The 17,500-nt window shown below is 52.5% G+C and overlaps 1 protein-coding gene across 9 annotated transcripts in view; it reads left to right on the forward strand.

The window, feature by feature from the left end:
- adam15 (ADAM metallopeptidase domain 15) overlaps positions 1-17,500 on the forward strand; it is a 35,582-nt gene that overhangs the window by 16,288 nt on the left and 1,794 nt on the right. Inside the window, exons 5-24 of one of the 9 annotated variants that reach the window (XM_030358968.1) lie at positions 151-227; positions 2,219-2,429; positions 2,767-2,832; positions 3,526-3,597; positions 3,941-4,110; positions 4,740-4,824; positions 5,083-5,231; positions 5,747-5,924; positions 7,324-7,416; positions 7,811-8,006; positions 8,423-8,531; positions 9,283-9,478; positions 10,313-10,390; positions 10,973-11,084; positions 12,161-12,314; positions 13,485-13,593; positions 13,770-13,835; positions 15,135-15,191; positions 17,017-17,082; positions 17,482-17,500. The exon at positions 17,482-17,500 is cut by the window's right edge and continues 121 nt beyond it. In XM_030358968.1, coding sequence (XP_030214828.1) covers positions 151-227; positions 2,219-2,429; positions 2,767-2,832; positions 3,526-3,597; positions 3,941-4,110; positions 4,740-4,824; positions 5,083-5,231; positions 5,747-5,924; positions 7,324-7,416; positions 7,811-8,006; positions 8,423-8,531; positions 9,283-9,478; positions 10,313-10,390; positions 10,973-11,084; positions 12,161-12,314; positions 13,485-13,593; positions 13,770-13,835; positions 15,135-15,191; positions 17,017-17,082; positions 17,482-17,500 — 2,263 coding nt within the window. The remainder of the gene's footprint in view (positions 1-150; positions 228-2,218; positions 2,430-2,766; positions 2,833-3,525; positions 3,598-3,940; positions 4,111-4,739; positions 4,825-5,082; positions 5,232-5,746; positions 5,925-7,323; positions 7,417-7,810; positions 8,007-8,422; positions 8,532-9,282; positions 9,479-10,312; positions 10,391-10,972; positions 11,085-12,160; positions 12,315-13,484; positions 13,594-13,769; positions 13,836-15,134; positions 15,192-17,016; positions 17,083-17,481) is intronic. The other 8 variants (XM_030358969.1, XM_030358972.1, XM_030358970.1 and 5 more) reach the window with 8 other exon arrangements.

Raw genomic sequence — 17,500 nt, forward strand, 5'->3', positions numbered from 1 at the left:
ACCCACACACACAGACCCTGATATAAACACACACTCACAGACCCTGATGTAAACACACACTCACAGACCCTGATATAAACACACTCACAGACCCTGATGTAAACACACACTCACAGACCCAGTGGTATAATGTGTGTGTGTGTTCCTCAGACCCACTGCTTCTACCAGGGCACGGTGAGAGGGTACCCGACCTCCAGGGCAGCCCTGAGCACCTGCTCCGGGCTCAGGTACCAGCACCGCCTCATACTACCTCCACCAAGCCCCGCAGTGGTACTAACGCCCTGTCTCCTCCAACAGTACCCGCTCCGCTCGCCACCACTTAGCGTGGCACGACTCGCTTTGGCTCCAGGCACGTCCTGATCCCATCTAGAAAGTACCTCTTCAACGTGGGCGGTCATATAACGCATGCGCGAAACTGCGACACATACGTGTGCACGCGACACATACGTGTGCACGCGACACATACGTGTGCACGCGACACATTAACAGACAGGGCTACGCACAGGAGCTCCTCCACCTCTGTCACGGTCCACGGCGTGTCCTTGCGCGCTGATCCCGCCGGGGTCAATGATCGACCACTACTGTTGACTGAACGCTGATGCTGGTATTTAAAGATGCCGGGTATCGGGTACCGGGTGACGGGGTTCAGGCTCGGACGTCGCGCTCATCATTATTCGTCCAGGGGCGTCACTCTGGCCAATCAGTGGCCAGCAGCCTTTTTACGACACACATAAGTGTCTGATGGTACCAGGTATCGGGTCCCTCATTTTGGCGATCGAAATGCAGAAAAAAGTGGTGGAGTAACCCGAACCCTAGTACTGCAGTACTATCAGTGGGCAGTAGTACTTCTAGTACTGCAGTACTATCAGTGGGCAGTAGTACTTCTAGTACTGTAGTACTATCATTGATACCAGTCTCACCGGCGGTACTGACCCGGTAATAACCAGCCGACGCTGCAGTGACAGTAGTGAGGCTCGGATTAGTAATATTACGTGTTTCCAGATTTAATCGTATTAAACTCTTAAGTTTTAGTACTTAATACCATAACTTCCAGCGGTGGTGGAAGAGGGAAAACCTTTCTGCGACGTCACCTCGTAGGAAGCGTGACGCGTCGACCTTTGCCCTCTGGGTGTTGGAGCGCCGTGCTGGGAGCACAGTGAGCCCCTTCAGGTCCTCAGGTGCCGGGCTCTGCGCTGGGCCTGCGTCCGTCCGACCAATCCTAATCTAGCTAATCCCTGCGACCCTTGACCTCTGAGAAGTAGGCTAATCCGTGCTCCTTCTCAACAGCCAGCGTGTGTTTCATCACAGATCACCTGATCTCTGATTTATAAATCAGACCCTGACCGGGGAGAACGTTATTCTGGAGGAATCTGTTTTCTTCTTTCTCGTCAGAGCCAATCAGAAACAGGCTGGGCGGGGTCGTACTCATTCGAGGCTGATGGTTGGCTGTGTTATAACGAGGGCTGTGATGTCACCACACAGTCACGTTCTCTTCTTATTGTGTAACCTCAGTTGTATAGTATTGAGGTTACACAACTTACACTATACATACTAAGCTGTTTTGAGTAGTATGACCCAAAGAACCCCTACGATTTGTTCAGAAGCAGCAAACCAAAACATGTATATATATGTATGTATATATATATATACATATTTATATATAAAAGGTTTTGTTGTGTGAACAGCATCACGCAGAGGGCAGAATCTGACGACTCTGCAGAAGCTCTCTCCTGTAGCCCCTCAGTGTTCAGAGGTTTCCTCACATGCAGCGCAGCACTGAGGCCATGACTCAGCGGCTCTCAGAGCGCTGTAGAGCCTCGGGGCGGAGGACCCACGCTGTGCTCTTGGTGCCTTTTAGTATTCTCTGCGAACCGACTCGGATCTCGGATCTGACGCCATGCCCCCACTTCAAGCGTTTTATTATTTCGCTCGGTCGTTGGAGGAAAACATGGACGCCACCCGGAAAGCAACCCGATAATTGAATAATAATTGAAATTGCCATTTAAACCACCAAAGCGGTCCAAGCACAATGAAAACAGGTCATGCTTCAAGTCACAATGGGCGCAGCCATCTTGAATTCTGTCTCGGAATTTTGAGTTCAACCGAGAAGGCGAGTTCGCCGTCCGAGGAAAAGGGGCGTGTTTGTGCGTGTCGCTAGGCAACGTCCTCGGACCTCCGAGACGGATGGATAATAAAACGCAGCATCTGCTCTCCACAGGGGCGTGGTCGCCCTCAACGCCACGCTGAGCTGGGAGCTCCGCCCCGCGGACCCCCCCGCGGGGGGAAAGGGGGGAGGAGGAGGAGGAGGAGCAGCAGCAGGAGTCCACCTGATGTACCGTACCGGGCCCCTGGAGGGCTCTGGTCCGGGGGACTGTGGGGTCTCCCGCGGCCCCGTGCCCCCCCTCCACGCGGCCCCACACACACCCAGGGTGAGGAGGGCTACCCCGGGGCCGTGGAGCAAGGCATTAGAGGGGAACCCCCACCTTAATGTGGGGATGACCTCACTGAGCGGGAGGGGCCTAGTGTTGCCTTGACAACCAGAAGTATTCAAACCTCTTTTACAGATGACCAACTGTATTTACTGTTCATTTATGTATTTTTAATGTTTATAAGTAACAGTTTGTTATAATCGTTTATTGTGCGTTGTTTATCGTACTCCAAAGATACTTTGATTTATTTACATTTGATGGCCGACCTGTGTTGACCTTTGACCTGCTGGCTGCTGGGGTTGACCTCTGACCTCTGACCTTTGTTTGTTTGGTACAGTTAAGGAGAGACCTCGTCTCTGAGACCAAGTACATCGAGCTGGTGCTAGTGGCCGACCATCAGGAGGTCAGTGTCTGTGCACGTGTGTGTGTCAATGATTGTGTGTGCGTGTCCATGAGTGTGTGTGTGTGTGTGGCTGTGTGTCTATGAGGGTGTGTGTGTGTGTGTGTCTATGAGTTTGTCTGTATGATTGTGTCTATGATCGTGTGTGTGTACTTTAAATTTGGTTTTAGGTTAGATCTCATTTGCTCAATTGAAGACGTCTCCAACATGCTCTTTAATACTAACTCGCTGGTTCAGTTCATTAAGAAATGTTCTCACAATGTAATTATACAAAGTACTTGCTGAGATAGCCTCATGCAGCATAATTGATTCTCATTAATGTGTGTATTGATCCAGTATGTATTATTGATTCTCATTAATCTGTGTATTGATCCAGTATGTATTATTGATTCTCATTAATCTGTGTATTGATCCAGTATGTATTATTGATTCTCATTAATCTGTGTATTGGTCCAGTATGTATTATTGATCCTCATTAATCTGTGTATTGATCCAGTACGTATTATTGATCCTCATTAATCTGTGTATTGATCCAGTACGTATTATTGATCCTCATTAATCTGTGTATTGATCCAGTACGTATTATTGATCCTCATTAATCTGTGTATTGATCCAGTACGTATTATTGATCCTCATTAATCTGTGTATTGATCCAGTACGTATTATTGATCCTCATTAATCTGTGTATTGATCCAGTACGTGAACTATCAGAAGAGCAACAAGACCATCATCTACCGCCTGCTGGACATCGCCAACCAGGTGGACTGGGTAAGACAGGCTGCTGAGGGTGAGACAGGCTGCCGAGGGTGAGACAGGCTGCCGAGGGTGAGACAGGCTGCCGAGGGTGAGACAGGCTGCCGAGGGTGAGACAGGCTGCTGAGGGTGAGACAGGCTGCTGAGGGTGAGACAGGCTGCTGAGGTTTAGACAGGCTGCTGAGGGTGAGACAGGCTCCTCAGGGTTCACCTCGTTTCACTAGACCTGCTGGATATACCACCGTGATCTGGACCCTCTCTCCCCCCTTCCCCTCCCTCCCTCCCTCTTCCCCCTCCCCCCTCCCCCTCCCTCCCTCCCTCCCTCCCTCCCCCTCCCCCCTCTCCCTCCCCCCTCCAGTTCTACCGGCCCCTGAACGTGCGCGTGGCCCTGGTGGGTTTGGAGATCTGGAGCGACCAGGACCGGATCACCGTGGAGCGGAGCCCCGCCGACACGCTCAACCACTTCCTGGAGTGGAGGAGCCGCGAGCTGCTGCCCCGCCTTCACCATGACAACGCCCAGCTGGTCATGTGAGGCCCCGCCCCCTCAGCCAAACATCATGATGATGGACAGGCCTCACCTGCAGGGCGACCTGTCCGTCATCATGCCTCATTCAGTCATCAGGATGGAGCTCCTTTAGTAGCTGTATGATGCGTGCACTGAGAGGATGTTAGTGATGTATTGTTCATGTTCATTTACTTTACTTTGTGTGTATGTGCATGTGTGCATGTGCGTGTTCATTCGTGTGTGTTCCTGTGTGTGTGTGTGTGTGTGTGTGTGTGTGTGGGCGTGCGTTCCTGATTGTGTGTGTGTGTCTGGTGTGTGTGTGTGGGCGTGTGTCTGTGCGTGTGTGTGCGTTCCTGTGTATGTGTGTGTGTGTGAGTGTGTCTGTGTGTGTGTGTGTGTGTGTGTTATGTGTGTGTGTGTGAGTGTGTCTGTGTGTGTGTGTGTGTGTGTGTGTGTGTGTGTGTGTGTGTGTTCGTTCCTGTGTGTGTGTGTGTGTGTGTGTGTGTTTTCGTTCCTGTGTGTGTGGGTGTGTGTGTGTGTCTCTGTGTGTGTGTGTGCGTTCCTGTGTGTGTGTGTGTGTCTGTGTGTGTGTTTGTGCGTTCCTGTGTGTGTGTGTGTCTCTGTGTGTGTGCGTTCCTGTGTGTGTGTGTAGGGGGGGGTCTTTCGACGGCACCACGGTGGGGATGGCCTCCCAGTCGTCCATGTGCTCCAAAGACCGGTCAGGAGGAGTCAACGTGGTGCGTTACCTGTCTGTCTGACTGCTCACCTGTCTGTCTGTCTGACTTCTCACCTGACTGCCCGTCTGCTAACCTGTCTGTTTGACTGGTCTCCTGTCTGTCTCTCTGGTTACCTATCTTTCTGTCTGTGTGCTAACCTGTCTGTCTAACTGGTTAGCTGTCTGTCTGACGGTCTCTCCAGCTGTGTGTCTGTCTGACCCCGCCTGTGTGTCTGTCTGACCCCGTCTGTGTGTCTGTCTGTCTGCCCGTGTGTCCCAGGACCACCTGGTGAGTATTCTGGGCGTGGCCTCCACCGTGGCTCACGAGCTGGGCCACAACCTGGGGATGAGCCACGACACGGCCGAGCGGCGCTGCCAGTGCCTGAACGAGGCGCGGCAGGGGGGCTGCATCATGGAGCCCTCCACGGGGTACGTACCAGTACCACCACCACCACCAGTACCACCACCAGTACCACCACCACCAGCACCAGTACTACCAGTACTACCTGTACCAGTACTTGTTTAACAAGGCGTGTCTGTGGCCTCATCATGGAGCCCCCCGCAGCGCCCTGGTTAGCATGCTAGCATGTTTGCGTTGTAGCATGCCACACTGGCTATCTTATCTTTTTTAATATATTGTTTCATTATAATCATCCTTAATAAGGAAGTGATTATGAGTCAGCAATATCCCGCGACACGTCCGTTGGCTCAGTACCGCCAGGCCTCTGGATCCACATCCGACCACAGGGGCTGGCGCCCTCTGCTGGGCCTGCCGAGTACTGCACCCAATCACGCACTCACACACACACACACACACACACAGGTAGCTGGCGCCCTCTGCTGGGCGTGCTGGGTACTGCGTCCACTCATATCACCTCTGGTTCTGTGGCTCTCCAGACCCGGCTCCCCGGCCCTCCTGACCTCTGACCTCTGGCCCCTCCCAGGTTCATGCCGGGGCAGCAGTTCAGCAGCTGCAGCGCCCAGGACCTGACCCTGAGCCTGGGCCACGGCGGGGGCATGTGCCTGTTCAACGTGCCCCAGCCCGAGAGGCTGCTGGGGGGAGCCCGCTGCGGGAACCTCTACGTGGAGAAGGGGGAGGAGTGTGACTGCGGCCTGCTGCAGGTACGGCTACACGCTAACGACACGCAGCATGCTAACGTCGTGCTACATGCTTACAACGCGCAACATGCTAACATCATGCTACATACTAACAACATGCTTCATGCTAACAGCAAACTTCATGCCTTCTTCATGCTACATACTAACAACCCACAACGTGCTAACATCATGCTGCATGCTAATAACACAAAACATGAGAAGATCATGCTACATGCTAATTACACACTACATGCTATCATCATGCTACATGCCAACAACACAAAACTTGCGAAACATCTTAATACTTGCTAAAAACAGGCTTCATGCTAACGTCATGCAACATGCTAACATCATGCTACATGCTAACAATATGCAACATGCTAACATCGTGCTAAATGTTAATGACATGCAACGTACTGATGCGACAACCGCTGGCGGCAGAGCTAATGCTTACAGCACGCTACATTGTGGATGACCTCAGAGTGATGTCTGAACAGAGGAGACCGTTTAGACTCACTGGGGAGTTCCACAGAGCGCCAGAGGAAATTATTCATTCCTTCCTCATTTCCGAGATTTATTTGTTTTTAGTAGCGGTGTATTTGTTTTTATGAGCGTGACGAGACGACCGTCGCGTGACATTTTGCGATAAAAACAATATCCCGAGTTTGAGATCGCAATCATGGGTTATTGCCCAATATCCTGAGATACAGAAACAATCAGATTGTGCCATCTCAGGAGGATCCAGTGTGGCAAATACTAAACTGTGATCCAACGCTTACAACTACTTTACTGAGGCCTTGTTCATTGTGAGCCTTAATGCTCAACTCAGATTTATTGCTCAGGTCAGATTTATGTTGTTCAACACAACCCAGTGTGGACTGGTCCCAGTGTGGACTGGTCCCAGTGTGGACTGGTCCCAGTTTGGACTGGTCCCCGTGTGGACTGACCCGCACGTGCAAACTATCAATAGCACAGACACTGGTCACATGCACAAATCTGTGTCTGGTTCTGTACATCAAGCTACATGCTAACATCAGGCTAAATGCTAAGAGGATACCTGCAGGTGGTAGAGAACATACTACATGCTGATAACACACTGCATGCTAAAATCATGCTGCATGCTAACCTCACGCTACATGCTAACATCAGGCTACATGCTAACCCTGTTACCTGCTGGAGGCAGCGATCATACAACATGATGTAACACACTGCATGCTAACATCATGCTACATGCTAACATTACGCTACATGCTAACATTACGATGCATGCTAACATTACGATGCATGCTAACATCACGCTACATGCTAACATTACGCTGCATGCTAACATGATAACATGATAACAGTAGCATCACACCATGATGTGCTGTAGAAGGGGCGTGTTCTCCCTGTGACGGTCGGGTTCTGTGCTGTGATTGGTCAGGAGTGTGATGACCCGTGCTGTAACGCCTCCACCTGCAGACTGCAGCCCGGAGCGCAGTGCTCCGCCACCGGCACCTGCTGTGAGGACTGCAGGGTAGGACACACACACACACACACCCACACACACACACACACACACACACACACACACACACACACACACACACACACACACACACACACAGACAAACACACCTACCAGCAGACGTAAACACACAGTTCAATTCCACATTTGCGCACAGAGACAAATATATACACGCACAAATACACACACAAACGCACACGCAGACACACACACACACACCCTTGCGGTTCAGAGTCAGGGGAGTGCTGTGTGGTTTCCAGCGAGTCTGAGGTCAGCATCTTCCAGAGAAAGTTCTCCAGAAGAGCACAGACCAGACCACAAAGAAGGAGCCAATAATGGAGAATTCGGTTCCCTTACTTCCTTCTTCCCCCCCCTCCCCCTCTCTCTCCCCCCCCCTCTCTAGCTGCGGGCGGCGGGGTGGCCGTGCCGGGACCCCTTGGGGGAGTGCGACCTCCCAGAGTTCTGCACGGGGGCGTCGCCCCACTGCCCGGCCAACGTGTTCCTGCAGAACGGGGAGCCGTGCGAGGACAGCGCCTCCTACTGCTACGGAGGCTTCTGCGCCGGCCTCAGCTCCCAGTGCCAGGCGCTGTGGGGGGCCAGTGAGTCACACTCAGGGGGGGTCTGGGTGGGGGTCAGGGTGGGGGTCTGGGTGGGGGTCTGGGCTCCATAACCAATGACCATGCTGCAGTATAGTTAACAGTTATTTTATTATACATGAATAATTGTTTTAGTATATACTACACGTGAACACTCCAAAAATAAACAAGATAACACTTTTTGCCGGGATTTATTTGTTTTTATGAGTGTGACGAAGACCGTCCACCTGTCTGTCTACCTGTCTGTGTGTCTCTCCATCCACCTGTCTGTCTACCTGTCTGTCCGTCTGTCTGTCTGTCTGTGTGTATATCTACCTCTCTGTCTGTCTACCTGTCTCTGTGTATCTCCGTCCACCTGTCTGTCTGCCTGTCTCTGTGTCTCTCCGTCCACCTGTCTGTCTGCCTGTCTGTCTGTCCAGATGCCAGCCATGCCCCGCCCCTCTGCTTCTCTTCGGTCAACAAACAAGGGAATAAATACGGCAACTGCGGCCAGACGTCCAACGGCTCCTACATCGCCTGCAGAAGCGCGTAAGAACACCCGGTACTATACAGTGTGTGTAGGTGTGCATGTGTGTGTGTGTGTGTGTGTGTGTGTGTGTGTGTGTGTGTGTGATCTTTTGTGTGTGTGTGTGTGTGTATATGTGTGTGTTTATGACGCTGCTCTGTCCCTCAGGGACAAGCTGTGTGGTAAGCCTATGTATGTGTGTGCGTTTGTGATGTGCGTGTCTGTGTTTGTATGTGTGTGTTCCCCCACCTGTGTGTGTTCTGTGCAGTAAGCGTGTGTATCTCTGTATGGAGGTGTGTGTGTATGACGTGTGTGTGTGTGTGTGTGTGTGTGACTGTGTGTGTGTGTGTGATGTAGTGTGTGTGTGATCACGTGTATGACGTGTGTGTGTGTGTGTGTGTATGTGTGACGTTGTGTGTGTATGATCATCTGTATGACGGTGTGTGTGTGTGACGTTGTGTGTGTATGATCGTGTGTGTGTGTGTGTCTGTGTGTGATCATGTGTATGACGGTGTGTGTGTGTGTGATGGTGTGTGTGTGTGTGTGTGATGTTGTGTGTGTGTGTGTGATGTTGTGTGTGTGTGATGTTGTGTGTGTGTGTGTGTGTGTGATCACGTGTATGACGTGTGTGTGTGTGTGTGTGTGTGTGACGTTGTGTGTGTATGATCGTGTGTGTGTGTGTGTCTGTGTGTGATCATGTGTATGACGGTGTGTGTGTGTGTGTTCTGATGTTGTGTGTGTGTGATGTTGTGTGTGTGTGTGTGTCCTCCCCAGGGACGTCCTGTGCGGTAAGCTCCAGTGCCAGGGAGGCAGCGAGCGGCCGGTTCTGTCCAGCGGCGCGGAGATCCTCACCACCAAGGTGCAGTTCAACCACAGCGACCTGGTCTGCCGGGGCACCTACCTGGACCTGGGGGACGACGTGTCCGACCCCGCCAGCGTGGCCCAGGGCACCGCCTGCGGCCCCCACAAGGTAGGGCCCCCCCTAGACCCCCAAGGTAGGGCCCCCCCTAGACCCCCAAGGTAGGGCCCCCCTCTAGACCCCCAAGGTAGGGCCCCCCTCTAGACCCACCAAGGTAGGGCCCCCCTCTAGACCCCCAAGGTAGGGCGCCCCTCTAGACCCCCAAGGTAGGGCCCCCCTCTAGACCCCTCAAGGTAGGGCCCCCCTCTAGACCCCCAAGGTAGGGCCCCCCTCTAGACCCCTCAAGGTAGGGCCCCCCTCTAGACCCCCAAGGTAGGGCCCCCCTCTAGACCCCCAAGGTAGGGCGCCCCTCTAGACCCCCAAGGTAGGGCCCCCCTCTAGACCCCCAAGGTAGGGCCCCCCTCTAGACCCCTCAAGGTAGGGCCCCCCTCTAGACCCCCAAGGTAGGGCCCCCCTCTAGACCCCTCAAGGTAGGGCCCCCCTCTGGACCCCTCAAGGTAGGGCCCCCCTCTAGACCCCCAAGGTAGGGCGCCCCTCTAGACCCCCAAGGTAGGGCCCCCCTCTAGACCCCTCAAGGTAGGGCGCCCCTCTAGACCCCCAAGGTAGGGCCCCCCTCTAGACCCCCAAGGTAGGGCCCCCCTCTAGACCCCCAAGGTAGGGCCCCCCTCTGGACCCCTCAAGGTAGGGCCCCCCTCTAGACCCCTCAAGGTAGGGCCCCCCCTAGACCCCTCAATGTAGGGCCCCCCTCTAGACCCCTCAATGTAGGGCCCCCCCTCTGGACCCCAGAGGGGGGATGTGACAGATACAAACCGTTGGACTCTTATTTCCAGAGAGTGTGTGTCTGTGTGTATTTGTGAGTGTGCGTTTGTGTGTTTGTGCGTCCAGGCGTGTGTGGACCAGCGGTGTCAGCACGTGTCCGTGTTCCGGGTGGACGAGTGCCGGGGGCAGTGTTACGGCCACGGGGTGAGTCCAGCGGGGCTTGATATCTATAATATTAACGTTCTGATGATGAGATACATGTACAGTCTGTGAGGGATGATGTACAGAACGCCCGTCGAAAATACTTTCTATAATGACCGGCGACGTCCTATACGTTATCCCGCTTATTACACGGCGTCTTGCCTCAACGAAAAAATTGCTTCACACGTCTTTTTACAATGACCTTTCGTAGCGTTGATCAGCGGAGAAATAGTCCGGCAAAGACGTTGACGTCGCTTAGCAACCGGGGACGCTGGGGTTGATTAATTACCGGACTACTTGCGGAGTGATACCAAAGACGTGTATCAGAGGCACAGAATCCACTTCCCTTGACAGCGGTCATTATACACTTGGCCGCGGTCAGTTATCGAAACATAACTCCCCGCCGGCGGTCGGGAAGGCCCCTGCCAGTGAACGGAGCGCTCCACGGCAGTAAGAAGAGTAATAAAGCATTAGAGCGATGCGGCGCGGTGACGAGGACGCGGAACACGGACCCACAGCGCTCCTCTCAGACCTGTGTGTACTCTGTGTGTGTGTCGTGCGGTCGTTGTGTGTGTTGTGTGTCAGGTGTGTAACAGCAACATGAACTGCCACTGTGAGGCGGGCTGGGCCCCCCCGGACTGCCGCTACGCCGGGCACGGGGGCAGCGTGGACAGCGGCCCCTCCCGGACCCCCGGAAGTAAGGACCCCCCCCCCCCCCAGACACACCACCCCGTTCACACACAGATTCATCCATCATGCACACATTCACACACACACCGACGGAGGAGTCGGCCACGCAGGGCGACAGCCAGCGGGTCAGGAGCAGTGAGGGGGAGGCGTCTCGCTCAGGGACACCTCCATCCTAGCCCCTCTGAGGTTAAGGGCCCCTCTGAGGTTTAGGGCCCCTCTGAGGTTTAGGGCCCCTCTGAGGTTAAGGGCCCCTCTGAGTTTAAGGGCCCCTCTGAGTTTAAGGGCCCCTCTGAGTGTGTGTGTGTGCGTGTGAGGGCGTCTGTGTGTGTGTGTGTGTGTGAGGGCGTCTGTGTGTGCGTGTGAGGGCGTCTGTGTGTGTGTGTGTGAGGGCCTCTGTGTGTGTGTGTGAGGGCCTCTGTGTGTGTGTGTGTGTGTGTGTGTGTGTGTGTGTGTGTGTGTGTGTGTGTGTGTGTGTGTGTGTGTGTGTGTGTGTGTGAGGGCCTCTGTGTGTGTGTGTGTGTGTGTGTGTGTGTGTGTGTGTGTGTGTGTGTGTGTGTGTGTGTGTGTGTGTGTGTGAGGGCCTCTGTGTGTGTGTGTGTGTGTGTGTGTGTGAGGGCCTCTGTGTGTGTGTGTGTGTGTGTGTGTGTGTGTGTGTGTGTGTGTGTGTGTGTGTGTGTGTGTGTGTGTGTGTGAGGGCCTCTGTGTGTGTGTGTGTGTGTGTGTGTGTGTGTGTGTGTGTGTGTGTGTGAGGGCGTGTGTGTGTGTGTGTGAGGGCGTCTGTGTGTGTGTGTGTGAGGGCCCCTCTGTGTGTGTGTGTGTGTGTGTGTGAGGGCGTCTGTGTGTGTGTGTGTGTGTGTGTGTGTGAGGGCCTCTGTGTGTGTGTGTGTGTGTGTGAGGGCCTCTGTGTGTGTGTGTGTGTGTGTGTGTGTGTGTGTGTGTGTGTGTGTGAGGGCGTCTGTGTGTGTGTGTGAGGGCCCCTGTGTGTGAGGGCGTCTGTGTGTGTGTGTGTGAGGGCGTCTGTGTGTGTGTGTGTGTGTTTGTGAGGGCCCCTCTGTGTGTAACGGGGTGTGTGCCCCCCTCCAGGCACGGACCCGGTGCGCGTGGCCCTGCTGGTCATCTTCCTCTTCGTCCTGCCCGTGGTCCTCCTCTTCCTCATGCTGCGGTTCCCGCGGTGCCGGCGTGGGCTGCTGTGTCTCGGGGCCGGGGGCCCCTTCAACAAGAGCCGCCAGCACAACCGGTAACCCCCCCCCCACCCCCCTCACCCCCCTCCCCCCCACATCATTTTATGGATTTGTTGTTGCAGCTCTAGACCCAAGTGCCGAGCATAAGACGCTACACAATGCTAAGTACTATTTCTAAGGGCCACGACGTACAACACATAATAAATGCGTAAGAGGGGTGTGGGGGGGTGAGGGGCGGGGCTATTCAGGGTCTAGCTGAACTCTGATTGGGTGATTGGTTAAAGGCTGAGTTCTGATTGGTTGACGGTTTGCGTGATGCAGTGTGGCCCACTGTGAGGACTGTGGGACCGGGTTTGATGCCCAGCCGCTGGACAGCAGGTAGGACTCTGTGTTGTGTTTGGGGTTAGACAGTCGAGGGACAGCAGGTAGGACTCTGTGTTGTGTTTGGGGTTAGACAGTCGAGGGACAGCAGGTAGGACTCTGTGTTGTGTTTGGGGTGAGACAGTCGAGGGACAGCAGGTAGGACTCTGTGTTGTGTTTGGGGTTGGACAGTCGAGGGACAGCAGGTAGGACTCTGTGTTGTGTTTGGGGTGAGACAGTCGAGGGACAGCAGGTAGGACTCTGTGTTGTGTTTGGGGTTGGACAGTCGAGGGACAGCAGGTAGGACTCTGTGTTGTGTTTGGGGTTGGACAGTCGAGGGACAGCAGGTAGGACTCTGTGTTGTGTTTGGGGTTGGACAGTCGAGGGACAGTTCTGGAAGAATGACAGCTCTTTGATTCTTTGTTTAAAGACCGTTTGGGTTGAAAATTTAAAGGATCCCCGTGCTAGCTCTCCACTACCATGTAGCGTGTGTTCTGATTGTGATGTGATAGAGGTCAGAGGTCACCCTTGCTGATGTGATAGAGGTCAGAGGTCACCCTTGCTGATGTGATAGAGGTTAGAGGTCACCCTTGCTGATGTGATAGAGGTTAGAGGTCACCCTTGCTGATGTGATAGAGGTCAGAGGTGACCCTTGCTGATGTGATAGAGGTTAGAGGTCAACCTTGTTGATGTGATAGAGGTTAGAGGTCCCCCTTGTTGATGTGATAGAGGTCAGAGGTCACCCTTGGTGGATCTCACCGAGGGATAGAGGTTCATGAGGGGTTGATCGCAGCTCCTTCAGGCCGGGGCCCGGGGGGGTATCAGAGGTGATTAACGAGCTGCTTAACGAGCTGTTTGCTGGGCAGGACTCCGGCGACGGAGCGAGTGGACGACTGCAACGGGGAGCAGGTGCTGCCGCTCCGCTACCAGTGGAACGGCCACGGAGACATCCCCCTGACCGCGCCCGCCAACAAGGTAACCACGACAACCTGACTGACGTTTGAAACGTCATCGGTCCGCTTCGCTCCTCCCATTAACATGTCTGCTCGACTGACAGATTGATCCCATCTGGCAGCGATCAGCCCCCCCCCCCCCCCCCCCTCTGCATGTCTTCTCATTGGCCGATCAGCATCTGCTTTTTCTCCTATCAGGTTCATGACAGGCCTGCTCCTCCCACTAAGCCCCTCCCCCCTGACCCTGAGCTTAAGAAGCTCCAGGTAACCCCGTCCAGCTGTTGCTTAGCGTTTAGCGTCCGCTTCTGTGTGCTAACGTGCTAGATGCTAACACAGGGTGCTAGTCTTTAGTTTCCCGAGGGAATAGTTAGCCTGTCTGTTTCTAGTCGTGTACTGGGGTGGAAAGTACTTTTACTCAACAACTGATTATCTGTTCAACTTTTTTCTACCCTTTATCAAAGACTTAAACGTACTCAGTACTACTTGTATTGTAACTTTACATTACTACTTTTGACAGTACTCCTATTGTTGAGCCTGCTGGCGCTAAGGGAGAATGGCAGTTTGGTAATCAACACTGAGCTAAGCGAGTAGTACTTTTCCTACTACAGATTTTATCTGAGGTGGATGATTATAGCAGGATCAAAATACAGTTTTCCGAGGGTGTTTTACTTTTCAGGACGGTATCAGAGTACTTATCCACCACCAGTAGTGTCTGTTTGTAGATCAGTCTGTCTGTCTGTCTGTCGGTCTGTCGGTCTGTCGGTCTGTCGGTCTGTTTGTAGGTCAGTCTGTCTGTCTGTCTGTCTGTCTGTCTGTCTGTCTGTCTGTCTGTTTGTAGGTCAGTCTGTCTGTCTGTCTGTCTGTCGATCTGTCTGTCGATGTGTCTGTCTGTCGGTCTGTTTGTAGGTCGGTCTGTCTGTCTGTCTGTCGGTCTGTTTGTCTGTCGGTCTGTTTGCAGGTCAGTCTGTCTGTCTGTCTGTCTGTCTGTCTATCTGTCTGTCTGTCTGTCTGTCTGTCGGTCTGTTTGCAGGTCTGTCTGTCTGTCTGTCGGTCTGTCTGTTTGTAGGTCAGTCTGTCTCTGCGGCTGTAGTCGCTCACAGTCGTTTGCTCAGATCTAGAGCAGTGTGCGTTGCGTTGCGTTGTTTGTCCATGAGTTTCTAGGTGTTTAGTGTCTACATGGGTTCTGGGTGTGTTGCTGCACTATACCGCAGCGACTGACATCATGCTGCTGAGTGTTAAATCTGGTCTTCGTTTTCGATTGAAGTGAAAACAAAACCGGATTCCTGAAATGTCGCTGAGGAACTCAATGAAGTTTCATTTCACCTGAAAGTGGTCAGCTTTTACCATGAACTAAAAACAAAAAGAAAAACTATTGCCTAAATGTATACCTCAATGTCCAATCTGCAAATAACTGGGTACATCTTACCTTATATTTGTTTTCTGATTTACCTCGGGTTACATTTTTCTGATAATTGCCCAATCGGAAAAGGCCCTTGCAGTGACCAGTATCTACCACAGAAGGCGCTGTTGCTGCTATGTACTTATTGACTTCCCTCTCTCCAGCGCCGCACTGCACCCTCCAAGCCACTCCCCCCCGACCCCTATTGCCCCGGCCATCAGGTACAGTCACTGGCTGTCACCACGGCCTCCTCGTCCGTCTGTCTGTCTGTCTAGCGTTTGTCCTAGATGCAAAGTGCACACATTTGAAACCAAAATGGATTCGGAGGAAATAACGTTGTTTGATTTGTAAAGTCGTCGACTTTACAAATCAAAAGTCTAATTTAAGCTGTGACACAATCAGACCCTCTTATCGAGCAGTAGCATGGCTCATATGGTGCTAGCCTATCAGCACTGCAGATAAGCACAGCTTAATCACCTTGTCTTGTCTGTTGTAGCAGAGCACTGTAGCATAGCTTCTTAGCATGGTGTTGTATCACTGTGTTGTAAAATAGCTTCTTATCGTAATGTGGTGTCATTGTGTTGTACCATTGCAAGCAAAGATGAGGCGCTCAGGACGTCAGGAATCCACAGTTAGGAATTATTCCATTCTTCTTCATTGGGTCCCAGTCCATAAACTGAAGTCACAAGGTAGCACAGCTGGTATGATGCTCTCAAAGCAGACGTAGATCTGCTGACCACTGACCAATCACAACCACAGGCTGGTCTACTTCCTGTTGTTCTGCTTACACAACAGCGTCTGCTCTCTGCGTTCGACTGACCTGTGAGTCAGGGTCCTCAGTTACCCCACAGGCCTCGTACTTCTCCTCGGAGACATGTTGTGACATCGTGGGCCCGGTGGGACACTAGCCGTCGGCCTATGGCTACTGGCGTGGCCAATCAATGTCCAGAATGTAAATCAAACACCCCCGAGCGTAGAGAGCAACGGGCACCTACAGCAAACCCTACGTCACACCTATGGTGTACCCTACGATACCCACCTCTTTGGCTCACGTATTTAATGAGTTGTCCCTTTTGAAATCATGTGCGCTGCTGTAATAATATGTAAGGGCTCCACTGCCCGTGTTGTGACATTTAGAGAAATAACACGAACTGAAATTTTGTCTTAAGGATATGCTTTGATCCAAAGTGCCAGTTACAAGGGGAAGCTGAGAAGATTCAGAAGTGAAAGAAGCTACAAAGAAATGTCAAAGGGCTGCTTGACCAAGTTTCTAAACGCAAGGAAGTGTTGACTCTCTCAGAGAGGCGGGACGTCCGGTGTGGGAGACAGAGAGGGATTCTGCCGCTCGTGTGGAGTTGGCTGGCTGTCCTTAAGCATGGGTCTTATGATGAGGATCCTGAAGGCTTCAATGAACGTTCTATAGTTGGGTGCTGGTGTTTGTAGGAGCAGTGTGCACACCCCTTGAAATTCAGTCAGCAGGGAGGCTTTGAAAGCTACGGTTCAGAATTCAAAGAGTTCTTGATGTCTGGGGCGTAAAAAAATTTTTTGTTTGGTTCCGGTTTCCGACCGACCCTGTCAATTTATGTGCGACCCAAATTATTTTATGAGGTTTTTTTTTGATGCAAACTATAATTACGTTTTTGTACAGCACCTCTTCATCCTGTACAAGGATGAGCGAATTTTCTTGTTTTTAAATGAAAACAACCTACCTATCATTCGCTGCCGCTGGAAAAAATAAAATAAAAATTAAAATAAATTCCCTACGTACCCATGACCTCAACTGACAACCACCAGGAACCAAACCTTTTTTTTATTTAGGCCTGGGCTAGCTCAGCCTCCAGGGGTTAGCTTTAAACATGCTGTAGGGTGGTCAGTGCAGCAGTGTGGTCGGTGCACCGAGAACATCTAATCCATGTCACGGCTTTCCTGCATCCTGCTGGCCTGACATGAGGGTGGGGGAGCTAGCCGTCTCTCCGTCAGTGTGCCTGCGCTCCCTCACCTGCACTGCTTTCTTCCTCTCTCTCCTTTCGGCGTTAATACCTCCAGCAGCAGGTCAGACCCGCGCCTCCAAACAGACCTCTTCCTCCAGACCCCAAGCAAACGCTGGGCCAGGTACCCGCTCGGAGCTAGCACGTAGTTAGCATGTAGCTAACATAGCAGTAGTCCGCTAGTGTGAGAATGTTCATAACGATGGTGTTGATTGATTGATTTGTTTGTGGTTGATGTGGTGGAATCTCAAGGTTTGGGGACTTAATCTAAACGCGAGTATCTCGCCTGAATACTAATCTCTTGGTTGATGCCGAATGAGGTGGTGGAAATGGTTTTGTAGAGTTTAAATCAATTGTGCACTTCAAACACTTTGGTTAAATCCAGAGTACGGCGGTGACTCAGTGATTGGTGGAATCCACAACAGGTCTGGTGTGGGTAAGGTCAGGGTGGGTGGAAGTGATGCATCATGGGTAAAGGCCCTACTGTAAAGGTCTAACACCATTTCCGTGGTCCTTCGCCCAGGTCCCGGTCCGTCCCAAAC

Source organism: Gadus morhua, chromosome 6 (assembly GCF_902167405.1).
Source record: "Gadus morhua chromosome 6, gadMor3.0, whole genome shotgun sequence".
In the NCBI taxonomy this organism is placed as follows: domain Eukaryota; kingdom Metazoa; phylum Chordata; class Actinopteri; order Gadiformes; family Gadidae; genus Gadus; species Gadus morhua.